The 14,343-nt window shown below is 39.5% G+C and overlaps 1 protein-coding gene across 3 annotated transcripts in view; it reads left to right on the forward strand.

The window, feature by feature from the left end:
• The first annotated feature begins 431 nt into the window (after positions 1–431).
• The window catches only part of ccdc57 (coiled-coil domain containing 57), a 36,399-nt gene continuing 22,487 nt past the window's right edge, over positions 432–14,343 (forward strand). For 2 of the 3 annotated variants that reach the window (XM_030078656.1, XM_030078658.1), the window contains exons 1-11: positions 438–476; positions 1,033–1,197; positions 3,341–3,463; positions 4,055–4,198; positions 6,065–6,173; positions 7,773–7,874; positions 9,510–9,667; positions 9,753–9,827; positions 10,658–10,858; positions 11,559–11,717; positions 13,014–13,176. In XM_030078656.1, coding sequence (XP_029934516.1) covers positions 439–476; positions 1,033–1,197; positions 3,341–3,463; positions 4,055–4,198; positions 6,065–6,173; positions 7,773–7,874; positions 9,510–9,667; positions 9,753–9,827; positions 10,658–10,858; positions 11,559–11,717; positions 13,014–13,176 — 1,437 coding nt within the window. In that variant the 5' untranslated portion in view covers position 438. Of the gene's footprint in view, positions 537–1,032; positions 1,198–3,340; positions 3,464–4,054; positions 4,199–6,064; positions 6,174–7,772; positions 7,875–9,509; positions 9,668–9,752; positions 9,828–10,657; positions 10,859–11,558; positions 11,718–13,013; positions 13,177–14,343 lie in introns of all 3 variants that reach the window. The other variant, XM_030078657.1, reaches the window with a different exon arrangement.

Raw genomic sequence — 14,343 nt, forward strand, 5'->3', positions numbered from 1 at the left:
TCTCATGTTTCACTCTTTACTGTCGCCTGTGGACATTCACACGCTGTGCCATGCCCCACGACAGCCATGAAAACAGCCAAGTGCTCACCTTAAGAAGAAGAGACACATGTGAAGTCGAATACATTTGATTTATATAGCATATTAAAATACAAAGCATTGTGGTTTTCACTGAAGAAGGAAAAAGCCAGCATAAACAGTGGATTGTCTCGAATAAAACGCTTCAAATAAAAACGATTAGGAGGTGTGATAAGTGAAAAAAACGGAAGAAAAACCGTCCAGACGTAAACACGCTTTACAATGACTGTGATTGTCCGGAATTTCAGTTGTTATCTGAATAATGACAAAACATCATTTAGTTGAGTGTTGATGGTGCAGCAGGGCCCGGAACTTTTTGACAGCACTGTGCCTGACGGACTGTTTTCTAGACGGACAATTTCCATGGGAACCGTTTACATCACGGAAGAGCGGGAGCAGAAGTTTGTAAAGTCATTTTTAACAAACTTTAAAACGAACTTCATCGATTAAGATATATGCTTGTAAGCTACGCGCATCGTTAATTTTGTAAAGCCAATTAGGAGTATCGAGCGGAATCATTAGCCAAGCTGGTGACGATACAAAGGCTCCAGCTAGACGTCCGACAGACATATATTGAGTTTATTTAAATCTTTAAATGTTTAAACTCCACAGTTTCTATGTTAAAAATATGTCAAAGACCCACTATTTTTCGTTTGTTTGTTTGTTTGTTTTGTTTTTTGGATGGATGATACATTGTAACCAGTTTGTGTCCGTTCCTCATACTGTATGTTACACTTCATATTTGAATACACCCTTCTAGGAAAAACACACGAGAAAAAATCTCATTAAACGGGTGGTCTAATGTTGATCTATGAATCGGTTTAACCAGCTTTATGATTTTGATTTTTTGACAGCCAGTGGCAGGTAGTAATCCTAAGCAAAAACAGTCATCATGAACAATAAGCATGAACATTTTGCCTCATGAGTTATTTGAGTCGTTTATTGTCTCTGTTGTAGATCCCGTAGCAGTTTGGCCATGCAGGCGGCTGGGGCCGGTGCACTGGGGGACCTGGAGGCCCAGCTGGCCAGTAAGGAGAGGGAGTGGAAGGAGCTGCAGTGTCTGCGGGTCCAGCAGCTGGAGGCCTCCCTCAGAGAGGCCCAGGAGGAGCTCTCCTCCCTCAGGTGACTCCAACACTAGTCTTCATGGGCATTAACGCTATGGGCTGGGGTGATGTGCTTGATGCTGTCATGATATTTGGGTGCTAATTTGATACATTTTGTGATTCTACAAGTTCCGTGATTCATTATTGTGATTTATTGTGTATTTTGTTTCTGAATTCTCCTCTAGTTTGTGGTTGTAAAGTTTCATGAGGCTGTGATTATCCTAGAGGTCACTGTTGGTCATTTTATACAGTGAGGTCAAGTTTCCGAAAATGGTCTGAGTCCAGTGAAATGGCTGCTGTGGGGGCCAACATCATCACACATGAATCAAATGTGGCTCATTGAATCCACAAGAGTCTCATCTTTCCAGTCAAAGCCAACTGATGCGACTCCAAGACTGTTTAGGCCCCAGTCTGCACAAACACACCATTTTACAGCAGGCCACAAGAACACATTTGGACTGCAGGGTTTGTGGCCCAAACTGCTTTTAGAACTCATTTTCATTCAGATATCTTGAGGTCAGAGGTCAAGGGACCCTGCTGAAAATGGCCATGATAGTTTTTCCCTCGCCAAAATATAGTCAAACTTTGGAGAAATATTTAGTCTGCTTAAATCAATCCAGTACACTGCAAAACTCCAAATCTTACCAAGAATATTTGTCTTATTTCAAGTCAAAATGTCTTATTTCTAGTCAAAATATCTCATTAAACTTAAAATAAGACATGATCACCTCAGAAGTAACTTGTTTTTAGACAATTTTCACTTGTTTCAAGTGAAAATTCACTTGAAACTAGTGAAAATTTACTTGTTTCATTGGCAAAATTTGTTTCTTGTTTCAAGCTAATTTTCACTTGTTTCAAGTTTCAAGTTTCAAGTTTCAAGTGAAAATTGTCTAAAAACAAGTTACTTCTGAGGTGATCATGTCTTATTTTAAGTGTAATGAGATATTTTGACTAGAAATAAGACATTTTGACTTGAAATAAGACAAATATTCTTGGTAAGATTTTGAGTTTTTGCAGTGTACCAAAAAAAATCCATTAAAAACTGAAAAAAAAAAAAAAAAAGTGATGCTTAAAGTGAATAATTTTTCCCTAGCCCTCTGGCACATCAGGCAGATAGTATAAGTGTTTTTTACAGTTCACTGTTCCTATAGTCCACTTCAGGTGGGAAATACTGATTTTGAACTCACAACCCAGTTGCTCTTACTCCCTGGATTCTCATGTCAGTAATGTTTTTGGTTGTAGCTCTGATTCAGTGCCATTTCAACTTTGCTTGCTCGACCAGGTTCAGCAGCCTGTCACAAAGAATAGACCTCAGGTAATGCAAGACAGCATGAGTAGATTAATTTTAAATGACCCATTGGACATGTTTAGGTCAGCTTATCGTTGTGGTATTTGGTATTGGTGGCTTTTAATCCATGATTGGTGTTTTGTAATATTAATTGATGTAACTGATGTATTTCATGCACAATAGGTATGTTTTTAAGTGTTTTTGTCTGAGGTTCACATTGGAAATAAAGTGCCCATCACTTTTATGTGCTAAGCTCTCAGCTGTTGTTTTGTCTTTTATTTTAGGTATAGAAGACAAACCAACAGCCTTTGGGTTGATGTTTTGCCTTCTATACTCAAAATAAAATCGATAATTTAATCAATCAATCAATGAGGAAATGCCTATAATTGTAGTGAATAAAACCAACAAAGTGGTCTCACTGCATGGAACATTTCGCACTCACAAAATACTGTGGCAGGACACAGCTACTTGTTGGAGTTTTGGTTTGTACTTGATGTTGCAATGTTTGGCTGCAGTCAGACATAAGTTCAAACATATAACACAACAAAAAGCACTTGCCTTAAGTGTGGAAAAAATGATCAGAAATGAACAAAGTTTAAAGAAAATTTCTGTCATGGTGTCTTGAGGGCTTCAGACAAGTCTGAACACATGAGCACTTTGAGGCCAATGCTTTGAACTATCAGATAGTTCCAATGGGTATTCCCATGTGACGTTTCCATGAACACAGCATTATTCTCCCTGCCTTGCCAGTGACATCGGGATCCCACTGGGGCTACTTCCAACATTCCCATGTGGCTATATTTAGTGTGCTGATGTTTTTAGCTTTGAGCAGAGTGATAATTGAGTAATAACTTCGTAATTCTGCTCTCCTCAGGAAGCGCTTCCAGCAGCTAAGGGAGGATTTCCGATTCAATTTGGCAGTCTTGGAAGAGAGAGACCGAGAGTTGGAGAGATATGATGCAGTGACAGCCAGGGCGCTGACTGTAGAGAACAACAGGTGGGGCACCTCATCCGATCTCTTTCAGTCCCAACGCATGCAGCATGTCCTGTTTCAGGTGCTTTTTACATTAGCTTGGGTTTGGTTGTTTCAACAGTGAGTAACACAAATAAGACAACAATGGGATTTTGAGAAAAACAGAGCTAAAGGGTGCTATCAAACTAACCCTAACCCGCTGATCAAACTTAACACAGCTGACAGTTGTGTGTGTGTGTGTGTGTGTGTGTGTATATATATATTTATATATATATACATATATATATATATATATATATATATATATATGTATATACTGTGTGTGTGTCACTTTTTTCTGTGTTTTTTCTGTGTATACCAATACACGCAGATGTGCTGTCGGCCAGAAGCAGTCATTTCATTCTTCATTCATTTTCTTATTATATAAAACAAATATAGCAAACATGGATTGAGGCACTGTTTGTGGGGGGCTGGCAGGACGACTCTGTGCAAACAGATTTCACCTTGCTAATGTATATTGTAAATCCAGAGTCCAGACACACAAAGGGACAGTAATAGCCAGAGCAGGCACAGTGACTCTCCTGTCCTAATACTGAATTACTGCTCTGTTTGCAGACAGGAGGAGCTGAGCCAGCTTCGTGTTCAGGTTGCCACATTGGAGGAGCAGAGAGCCCGGGAGGCCAAGGAGAGGGAGGAGGAGCTAAGAGTCAACCAGCAGCGAGCTGCCCAGCACAGGCTGCAGCTGGAGGAGCTTCAGAGGTGAACCTGGAGTAGGGCATGGCCAATATTTATGTTCCAGGGCCGATATGATACTGATTATTAATAATCCAGGACACCAGGAACTGATATGTAGGGCCAATTAGAAAATTGCAGTGTTAAAATTTAGTGTTAGACATGCCAACACAAACCTTGCTTTGAATTAACAATTTTTTAACATTATATTAGTAAAAAACGAACAAACAAACAAAAAAAAAAACGACATTTATAATTTTCACAATTACATAGTTCACAAGCATTTAAGTCCAGTAAAACTGAAACAAAAATTATAACCCCTCTGTCCATAAGGCAAGTACTGTAGTACTTACTTGGCAACAACTCAAAATTGAACCCATACTATGGGAAATGTTGCCCAGCCCACTCGCTTTTGTTCAACACGCAGCATCTGAGTGGGTTTCATATTGGCCATCATGTAAATCAACATGCTGACATCGATTATTGAAACACGGGGCTGATATTAAGAATTTTTCAATGATGGATTTTGTAATTTTGCCAGCTGGTCCTTCCCTACTAGTCTGGAGGAGGATGAGAGGGAGAAAATGAAATTGATGAGCCAGTGGTTGCTGCTGTGCATATTTTGCTCAGTGGCAGCAGGGTGTGAAGGGACCCCCCCGCCCAGCCCAGACAGAGCCACATGAATGCCAGTAAAATGAATGTTTGATGGTTAAATCAAGAAGGTCACCCAACACACTTTACCTTGGTCTGTTCTGAAAAATTTGTCCTCCCTTCTGTTGTAATGAATCACCGAATGTGATCTACGACGGTGGTTCCCAAAGCGTGGTCCAGGGACCAACAGGGTTCCATTAGAGGGTCACAGAAGGCCCCCCAGCAGAGAACAGATTCATTTCAGCATCTATTTTGGGGTTCCCTGACATGAAAAAGCTTGGGAACCCCTGGTCTGCAGCAGCCACAGTGTGATTATCATGCACAGACACTCAGGATACTTGTGTTGTTATTTTTAGTATTCACAGTCATGAGGCTTTTTGTTATATGCATGGCATGCCGCACTACATTCAGCCCCATGGTGACACTAGTATAATTCAGGTGTTTTTGAATAATTTAACACAGGTGTACAATTGAGAGTCTTTCAGGAGGCAGTGTATCCTGATAAATTGAGGGCATCTATGATTTATTCCCTTGGTTATGCCTTTTAGTGGAAGTGAAGCAATGATCACTGCTTTTTTCTTTTAGTTAAAGGTTATGTTTAGTATTTTCCAACCCATACTGAAATGTTGCCACCTATCATATACAACCTCACACAATCCAATAGAGCATGCAGGTGTCTTTTTATAAGTTTCATGTAGCATTTACGATAATACGTTTCCTTGTATACATTCACAACATTTTGCTGCTAGATGGGCAAGGGGTCACCTCAACATGGACCTCAGAATTTCAGTCTTACAAATTTCCAACCTGTGAGAACCTTCATTGTATCACACACAGCAAAACTATCAATTCAATTCAATTCAATTCAGTTCAATTCAATTCAAACAACTTTATTAATCCCACAGGGGGCAATTGATTATGAGCAGCAGGTTATCATGGTAGCAAAAGTACAATAAATAGCACACAATAAATAATTCATAAACAACAACAGACAATATACAACATCATACGCACACCGCACACATTATGGACTTAGTGTGGAATAGAAGAAGGATAAGAACAGGTGCCTACAAGAGAAGGGCTACTAAAATGTGTGCTTCAGCTATTAAGGAATAAATAATAATTTAAAAAAAAACTAGAACAATGGATGCTCTTTATTGGTATTCCCTGTGGAGGAAAATTGAGAGTTTCTCTTTCTTGTTATAATCCACAATAAAAAGTTATGATTTGTGTGTGTTATAGCTCTATGGCTGGTGACATTCAAAAGCAAAGGGAAGAGTTTGAAAGGATGAAATGGGATCTGCAGCGCCGCACACGAGAGGTGGAAGGAGAGCTGGCTCTGCAAAGACAGGTAAGCACACACACATACACACACACTCTGCAGAAGACCTGTGTTGGAGCCCCCATGTCTGACCCTGTCTCTGAGCAAGGTGCTGAACCCCTCCCTCCCTGGGGCTGTTGCCCCATAGCTGACCCTGACCTCTGACCTCCCTGTGGAGGGGTTATGAGAGAAGAAAGACACAAAAAGCCAGTTAAGTATCACTGTATTATTACAGACACTACACAGATCCTGGCAGATATTGATATGTCTAACGTACAGCTCATAGAAAACCTTTCAATTGTATACATATATGGACAGGTATGCCACAAGGCAAACACATCTCCTCCTCTTCCTCTTGTGTTACACAACCCCCCCTCTTTTCCAAAAGGGAGTGCCACCCAGTCTGCAGGGATTGAAATAACTGGTGCAGCAGCCAGACATTCAGAGGGGATCAGCAGCAGACCTTTAGGATGAACCCAGACAAAAGACCACTGAATCCCACCTGACTGAATGACCATTACACTCAATTAATCCACTTTGTGTGCATATGTATATGTACTGCAGACACATATATTTTTATATGCACAAGGATGTGTCTTCATGTGTTCCTGTGAGGGGCAACAGAAGAAGGTGTTAACACCAGTTGTTCAATGGCAGGGGATGAATCTTGTATGCTCGTTTTGGCTCTGGGATGAGCATCTGTTTGTTTCCATGCAAAATCATGTTCAGCCAAAATAGCAAAAAATCTTAATTTAGTATATTGTTTAAAAAAACAGTGTCGACGTTGTTTCCCTGTTTGTTTTTATTATACGTATGTATGATTTTATGGTGATGGATGATACATGCTTTTTACTGCAGTGGTTCTCAACCTCTGGGTTCAGACCCTACAGAGATCATTTTGAGATTATTTGTGTGTAGCTATTCCCCTCAAAGTTTTATTTTGGTCTTGTAAAACATTTAATAGCTGTTAGTTTTCCTTCCTGTTAGGCTTCCTCTGATTGTCCCATGAAAAAAGAAAATCATTCTTGTATATTTAGCCTGTGGGTGCTGTGAGTAGGTATTGCTTCATTTTAACGTGTCACTGCCAAAAAGGAAGAGATCCACTGTTCTGCTGTGCTGTTTCTCTCTGATGTGCTCATTTTGTGGCTCTCTGCATTGAAGTGCTATATCTGGCAGAAATTGAAATGGTAAATTAGAGGACAGGGCACATTAGAGGAGCAGTAGATGGAAGTGTGTTAGGAGCTGAACCCACACAGTCATAGATAATGTGATTTCCACACCACCAGCCCTAACGAGAGGGATGAGGTTTCATTGTAGTTTGTGAAGTCGCAGAACAGTGTTTGGTAGAATATTAAAAATGCCATGTTTTCTTTTCTTTCTTTTTTTTTTTTAACAATTTTGTTTTCTTCATTGAACACATGGACACATGTTGGAGGACAAAAATAACAACTTGGTACTAACAGATAGCTGGCAAGTAATGATGTAGTTAGCTCCCTCTTTAATAATTCTGCTACACATCATGTTCAGACATTATACTAATGGTTCGACATTAGTGTCAAAGTCATGTATTGATCGTCAAATAATCACGTATCACATTTAAATATCCAGCCAATTTCCTCTCATCACTAGGAAATGACTGCAGACTTTGACAAGGAGCTCAGACTCCGGGAACATGAGTTCAACCTGAAAATGGATGAGATGCGAGCGGTGGTGCTGTCTCATGAACTGAAGGTGAGGTGTGTGTGTGTCTACAGTGAGATGATGCCTGTGTGTGATGATGGGAATTCTTGTCTTTTTTCACCAAAGCAACAAATTGACATTGCCAGTCTCAGTCCCAAGACACGTTTCCGCATGTCAGACTGAACAGTATACTTACTGATTTTTTTTTTGTTCTTTGTTTTGTTGATATGAACACTCACCACCCAAATAGAAGAAAAACGAAAAAAGGTAAAAAAGTCAAAATGAGAAAAATATATACATTGTAAAACTGTGATGAATATGATAAATTAAAAATGCAAAAAAGCTCATATATATATATCTATATATGTATATATGTATATATCTATATCTATATATCTATATCTATATCTATATCTATCTATCTATCTATCTATCTATATATATATATATATATATATATATGGGTGTGTGTGTGTGTGTGTGTGTGTATATGTATATATATATATATATAGATAGATAGATAGATAGATAGATAGATATAGATATAGATATATACATATATAGATATAGATATATAGATATATAGATAGATATATATAGATATAGATATAGATATATATAGCATGCATATACTTATAATTTATCCATTCAGAATTCATGCAATTTGATGAATGGTCATTTTAAAGTTTGTCTTTAAATATGACAGTTTTCTTTTTTATACCAGGATTTTACTGCTATACTTGTTATCATGTTGACATTCATGTATATGCATATCAACTTGCAGATACCTACTACACAAATAATATAATACATGAATAGAGACTAGAGAAAAAAACACAGTGATTGAGAGAAAAGCAGACACACACACACATTCATGCAAAGGAGCCAAAAAAAATCAATAAAATCATTCAAAACCAATAATACTATCTAGAGAAGGACACCAAAAAGAAAAAAATAACCAAGAAACATCATTTAAAATAAAACCATCAGAACATAATGTGGTGACTGTCTTACCAGTCTGACAAGCATGGACACGATAAATATAATGAAAAGCAATGGTGCTCCATACTTTAATAGATCCTTCTCCCAGCAGCCATTGTTTCTGATGTATCACAAATACATTTTTAATCAACATATCTTGTCTATCATGTCAGGTGGCAATTTAGCCAGTTTTGTTAGTTTAGTTTAGCCCCCAAAAATGCTTGGTTAAGATAAGGGAAAGCTTGGGTTTAGGCACTTGCTTTGTGGAAGAAATCATAATTAGATTCAATTAGATTAGATCCACTTTATTGAAGGAAATTGTAGTGCTTAACAGCTTACAGTAAAAGCAACAGTAAAAGACAACATGTGAGACAGAAAGATTCAAAACACTAATGGTAAAGAAAATGCAAATACAAGTGGGGTCTTCTGGAGAGGGAACCCCTGCTTCCAATAAATATCTGTATAAAAAATGAATGAATAAATAAATAAATAAACAAAATTGAGACTGCAGTTAGTTGTATGAGAATGTAGTTTTAGGAGGCAGGGCTCTATAAATGACATTAATTCAAGTTCTGTTGAAAAAGGTTTTTTTGACCAAAGAGAAATGAATAATCTGCTTTTAGAATGGGAATCATGAGGTGGGAATGAGAATGAGAATGATGAGCAGTTGTATAGACATAATTGCGTGTGTGTGTGCTCGTGCAGGTGAAGCTGCTGAGTAAAGAGACGCAGGTCCACTCTCAGGCCCAGCTTCAGGCTGAGGAGGCTCTCAAGGCGTCAGAGGAGCTCTGTCAGCAGCTACAAAGCCAGCTCCAACACAGAGTCTGGGAGATCAAAGACCTCACTGCTGTCAAGGACAACAGGTACACTCCTGGTTGTGTGTCTGCGCACGTGTGTGGCTACATGTCTTTAAGTGTTTGTGACTGTGCCTTACACACATTTTCTTAGAATAAAGGAGCTTGAGGACAAGCTGAAAAGGATGGAAACCAAACTGAAGAAGGACGAGGATAACCACATTAAAAAGTGAGTAATTTACAAGACAAATTAAGTGCATTCTGGTACTTCTCAAACTGACTTTTAATAAATGCTGCATCCCCCATTTGAAGAGATTTTGTCCTGTAGGGACCCATATATCAAGAGATTTTTTTTTCACAAGCATTCAAACACAAGACATATGAGGCTGATCCAGCATCAGGGATCTGATGTTTAAATTTATCACTTTAATAATTAATGTAGTTTTCTTGTAATTTTTTAAAGTTTTTTTTTTTTTTTTGCCAGTTTTCACAGTTATCTGGGAATTTTCTTGCATTTTCTTTTGCTATTTTCAAACTAATGTACCAGTTTTTTGGGGGGCTAATTTGGCACTTAAATTTCACTTTTTCCCCAGCAAGTTCACTTGATTCCTTTCAAAAGCATGGCAAAAATGTGATAAGTAAATTTGCAAAAAATGACCCGAAAATTAGATAGCAGTTTGTAAAAATGGATAAGAAAATGGCCAAAAAATGAGCAAAAAATACCAGGAAAATTGTTTGGTGTTTCCATGACAGCAAGTAAGTTGTACCTCATTCACCTGAGACACCTGACCAGAAATGGCAGATATATGTATCACAGCACCTGAAATATACATAAAGCATAACAGTCATGTCAGTCAAAATAAGGGAAACTCTTGAAGCATGAGGCCACAACAGAGCACATGGAGCTGGGGGAGATTCATGGTGCTGTGACACACTTCAGCAGGGCGGAGAGTTGAATCAGGATCCTCATGTTCAAGAGTCCAAGACTATTCATCATGCCATTTTGCTGCCAGTGAACATTTCATCTTGTGTTGCGGCTGTCTGAATGTTTGTGTCCAGACACGAGTATCTGGACCGGGCCATGAGGGAGCGTGATGCCCAGCTGGAGGCTCAGCGGCAGGCCCACACTGAGCAGCTGCAGCGGTCAGAGGAACAAATGGTGAAGCTACAGGAAGACAGTGAGGTTATGGCTGCACAGGCACGCCGGGCCCAGAAAGACCATGAGGAAGCCCTGGAACAGAGAGATGACACCATACATAGGTGAGGGACAAGCTGCATGAGGGAGGAGAGCACTTTGGATTCAAGTTACATATTTAGCTGAGTTTGACAATATTGTCCTTTACTCGTGGGCTTCAAAAGATTAAGATGATGATGAAGATTATTATTACTGTTATTATTGTTGATTTCAGCAGAATGTTTTGGTTTTCCACGGTCTACATACTGTTGATCATTCATCCTGCCAAGAATAACATTTTGTGAAAAACACTGAATTATTGGGATTTTTTTAAAAATAAAAACTGTGAATTTCAAAGATACTGAATAATGATACAATATACTTCCTATCAGCAGTTTAAGTGGTTAAAAAATATTGGCCTTAATATTGGCCCTCAATAATCATTACCTGTTGATATATGTGTTTTGCAGTTATTTGTATGTTTTTACCTTGTATTATTCAAACACTGACTCCATCAAATTATCTGGTTTGTGTACATGTCCATGCATGCACACGTGTGCGTGTGTGTTGCTGGTGATTGAGCGTGTGGGCAAGTGCCAACAGCTGTGGGCTGTCATTTTGTAACCATTTGACTGGAAAAACCTGTGTGTGTGTGTGTGTGTGTGTGTGTGTGTGTGTGTGTGTGTGTGTGTGTGTGTGTGTGTGTGTGTGTGTGTGTGTGTGTGTGTGTGTGTGTGTGTGTGTGTGTGTGTGTGTGTGTGTGTGTGTGCATGCATGTGTCTGAAGGCTTCGCACAGAGTTGGAGACGACACGGGCTAGCTGGGACAAGTACATCAGTCAGGCCTCCAAAGAGACGGTTGCCAGGGATACGGAGATGTTGGCCCTGCAGGAGAGAGAGGCCAAACAGAAATTGAAGCTGGAGAGCAGCAGGGAGGAGATGGAGAGGTAGGAATGATGGTTCAAGATTCAACTTAATTTGTCAAAAAATAGGCATTTGGTCTTCTAATAAGACTAATATATTAACATAATAATTGTTATAATGTCTGCACATATTCTCATTTGTCCAAGTCATAGGCATCTCAAGAAAAACTACCAGTCTAGTCTAGTGTGGAAGCAAAATACACATTTCGGGTGGCTCAGACTTCCTGATTGATTCAGGAAGTCTGATTGATTCAGCTAATTGACGGGCCCAGACGACAGGATAGGCCCGGCATTCAATCCTTTGGGCATGCACATGAACACTTACCATGTCTTTGTTCCCATTTGGAACCGCACCCTACCTGATCACTGCCTTACAGTACCTTGATCACTGTCTTAACAATACCTTCCCTCACCTTTTGTTCTCTACCTATTTACATACTGTCTGTACTCACTGTATAAAAAGGTCTCCCCCTGACATTGCTCTTGGTCAGCTCACCGTACCAGATGCCCTCTGTGTCGGTCAGTTCACCAGTGTGCCGGTACACTTTAATAAACTCACACCATTACAGCAAACTCCTAGATTGGACTACTGTGATTTTCTTCAACACTAGTGAACAGAATGAACTGATGAAGCCACTTGGATAAGGGGCGAAACGTCTTCTAGACATATAACTAAGTCCAGTTGACCTGATTCAATTTCCTTGAGAAATCGTTATAGTATCTCTAAAATACAGTACTAAAGTGGCCACTAATACATGAATCATGAATGAAATACTCTACAGTCCAAATACATTGATATTTTAGACAGTTGTCTCTTATCCAGAGTGATCTATAATGTCAGGAACAGCAGAGCAAGCAGATTCCTAGCATGCTGACAGTATTTTTGCAATCATACAACAATCATGTAAGAGTAATGCACCAGAAACAAAAATTGAATAAGAGCTGAAGTGAAAGATAGAAAGATAGTTTTTAAAATTTGATTTCAAAGCGCACGTTGCGTGAGCTGAGAGGGGAATTTTTGTTGGAGAGTGACATGATGCACTTACGAGATGAGTTTTCCATCTGACAAAATGGAATGTGGCTCCTTCATTATTGGTAGTGCAGTGCAGTGAAAGGTGAATAATTTGATTTGTACCATAACTGTTTGCTTATGATAACAGCCACAGAAGAATGTTGGCAGAGAGATGGGGAGGTAATGTTTTTGGGAAACAGGCTTTAGCAGAGGTTTTGGGGTGACAAGGCGGCAACGAAGCGGCGGTGGAAGGCAAATTGTAAGGTGTTTGTATGTTCTAAAATATGCATGTGTTTGTGTGGTTCCAGATATAAGCAGCAGCTGAGTGCAGGTTTGGAGAGAGAGAAGGCTTTAGAGCAGATGAGAGTCCAAACGGAGCTGGAGTGGCAAAGGCGCTGTGAGGACTCAAAGGCTGAACACTACCTGGCCAGTGAGCAGTTAATCCAAGGCTTAACCCAGGCTAGAGACCAGGTCAGCCTGGCACGCATCACACACGCTGCACTCCCCACTGCACGTATTCACAGAGGAACACAGACAGAAGGATTTGATCAATAAGTTTTTGAAGTCTGATGCTGTCTCAGTATTTTTGAATTGAACCACCAATAGCCGCTCTTGTGACAGTATTCAGTGTTTATAAAATTGATACTTTTCATGACAAAAATTCTTGTCTTGTTCTTGTCAGATTGGAAAGGCCATTAAAAATTTAGACCACTGGACATGAGTGAGTTTACACTCCCACTCGATTTGGTCCATTTTAATTGAACAAACACGCTTACTCCATTATTTTGATTTGTTTGAAGAGGTGGGAACACATGTTTTAACTCTGGTGTGGACCAAACAAGGGAACCATGAAAAGTCAGGACTCTGTCTGGTTCCAAGTGAACCATGGTATGGTCTACAAGTGAGAACATAATCTGGCCCAACTGTATGAAGCAAACCTAAATACACTGCATTTTGGGTTCAAAGTGGATGGTGACACCTGTAGCTGGAAATGTATTTCTCCAAACTGAACCAGACCATCCTATTATTAGAAAGCTAGGATGTGGACCCATGCAGATCCAAGAAATATTGGCCCTGAACCAGGCCAAGAGACTCAGATTCAATCTGCACAATTTTTACAGCTGATTGCTATTAATAAGTTAACGTCAATTTACAAGTTGTCAAAATGTTAGTAGCCTTCTTCTCTGTGCCTGGCCATGATGCAGAGCATCCATCATCCTTGCCAAGAAACTAAGTAAAATACATCCAGCAAATTTTCTGTTATTCCTGTCTTGCTAATTGAAACAGGATGGGTAATTCACTCGTTATTCCATCTTAAAGTCCGCTTGTTGTCATGGTAAAGGATGACAAATAAGACTCACTTAAAATCAGCTTTGCAGTTTTGTTGCATCTAGCATAATAGAGATAACTTCCCCAGGTAACCCTTTTGAGCAAGAATCACGACCTTTTGGCCTGGTACCCATTTTCTGAGAAAATTAAATGGCACCTTTCCTGTTATTTTCGTGTTTGAATTGAATCCAGCAGGTAGTGTCTGCAGGACACTTGTGCAAAGCAACCTTGCGCCAACAGGATATGACCTGTAAGCACTTTAATCAGTAATTGTAATTACATGAAAAAAGGGTTCCGGTGCTGGTTATG

This window comes from Myripristis murdjan, chromosome 19, assembly GCF_902150065.1.
Source record: "Myripristis murdjan chromosome 19, fMyrMur1.1, whole genome shotgun sequence".
In the NCBI taxonomy this organism is placed as follows: Eukaryota; Metazoa; Chordata; class Actinopteri; order Holocentriformes; family Holocentridae; genus Myripristis; species Myripristis murdjan.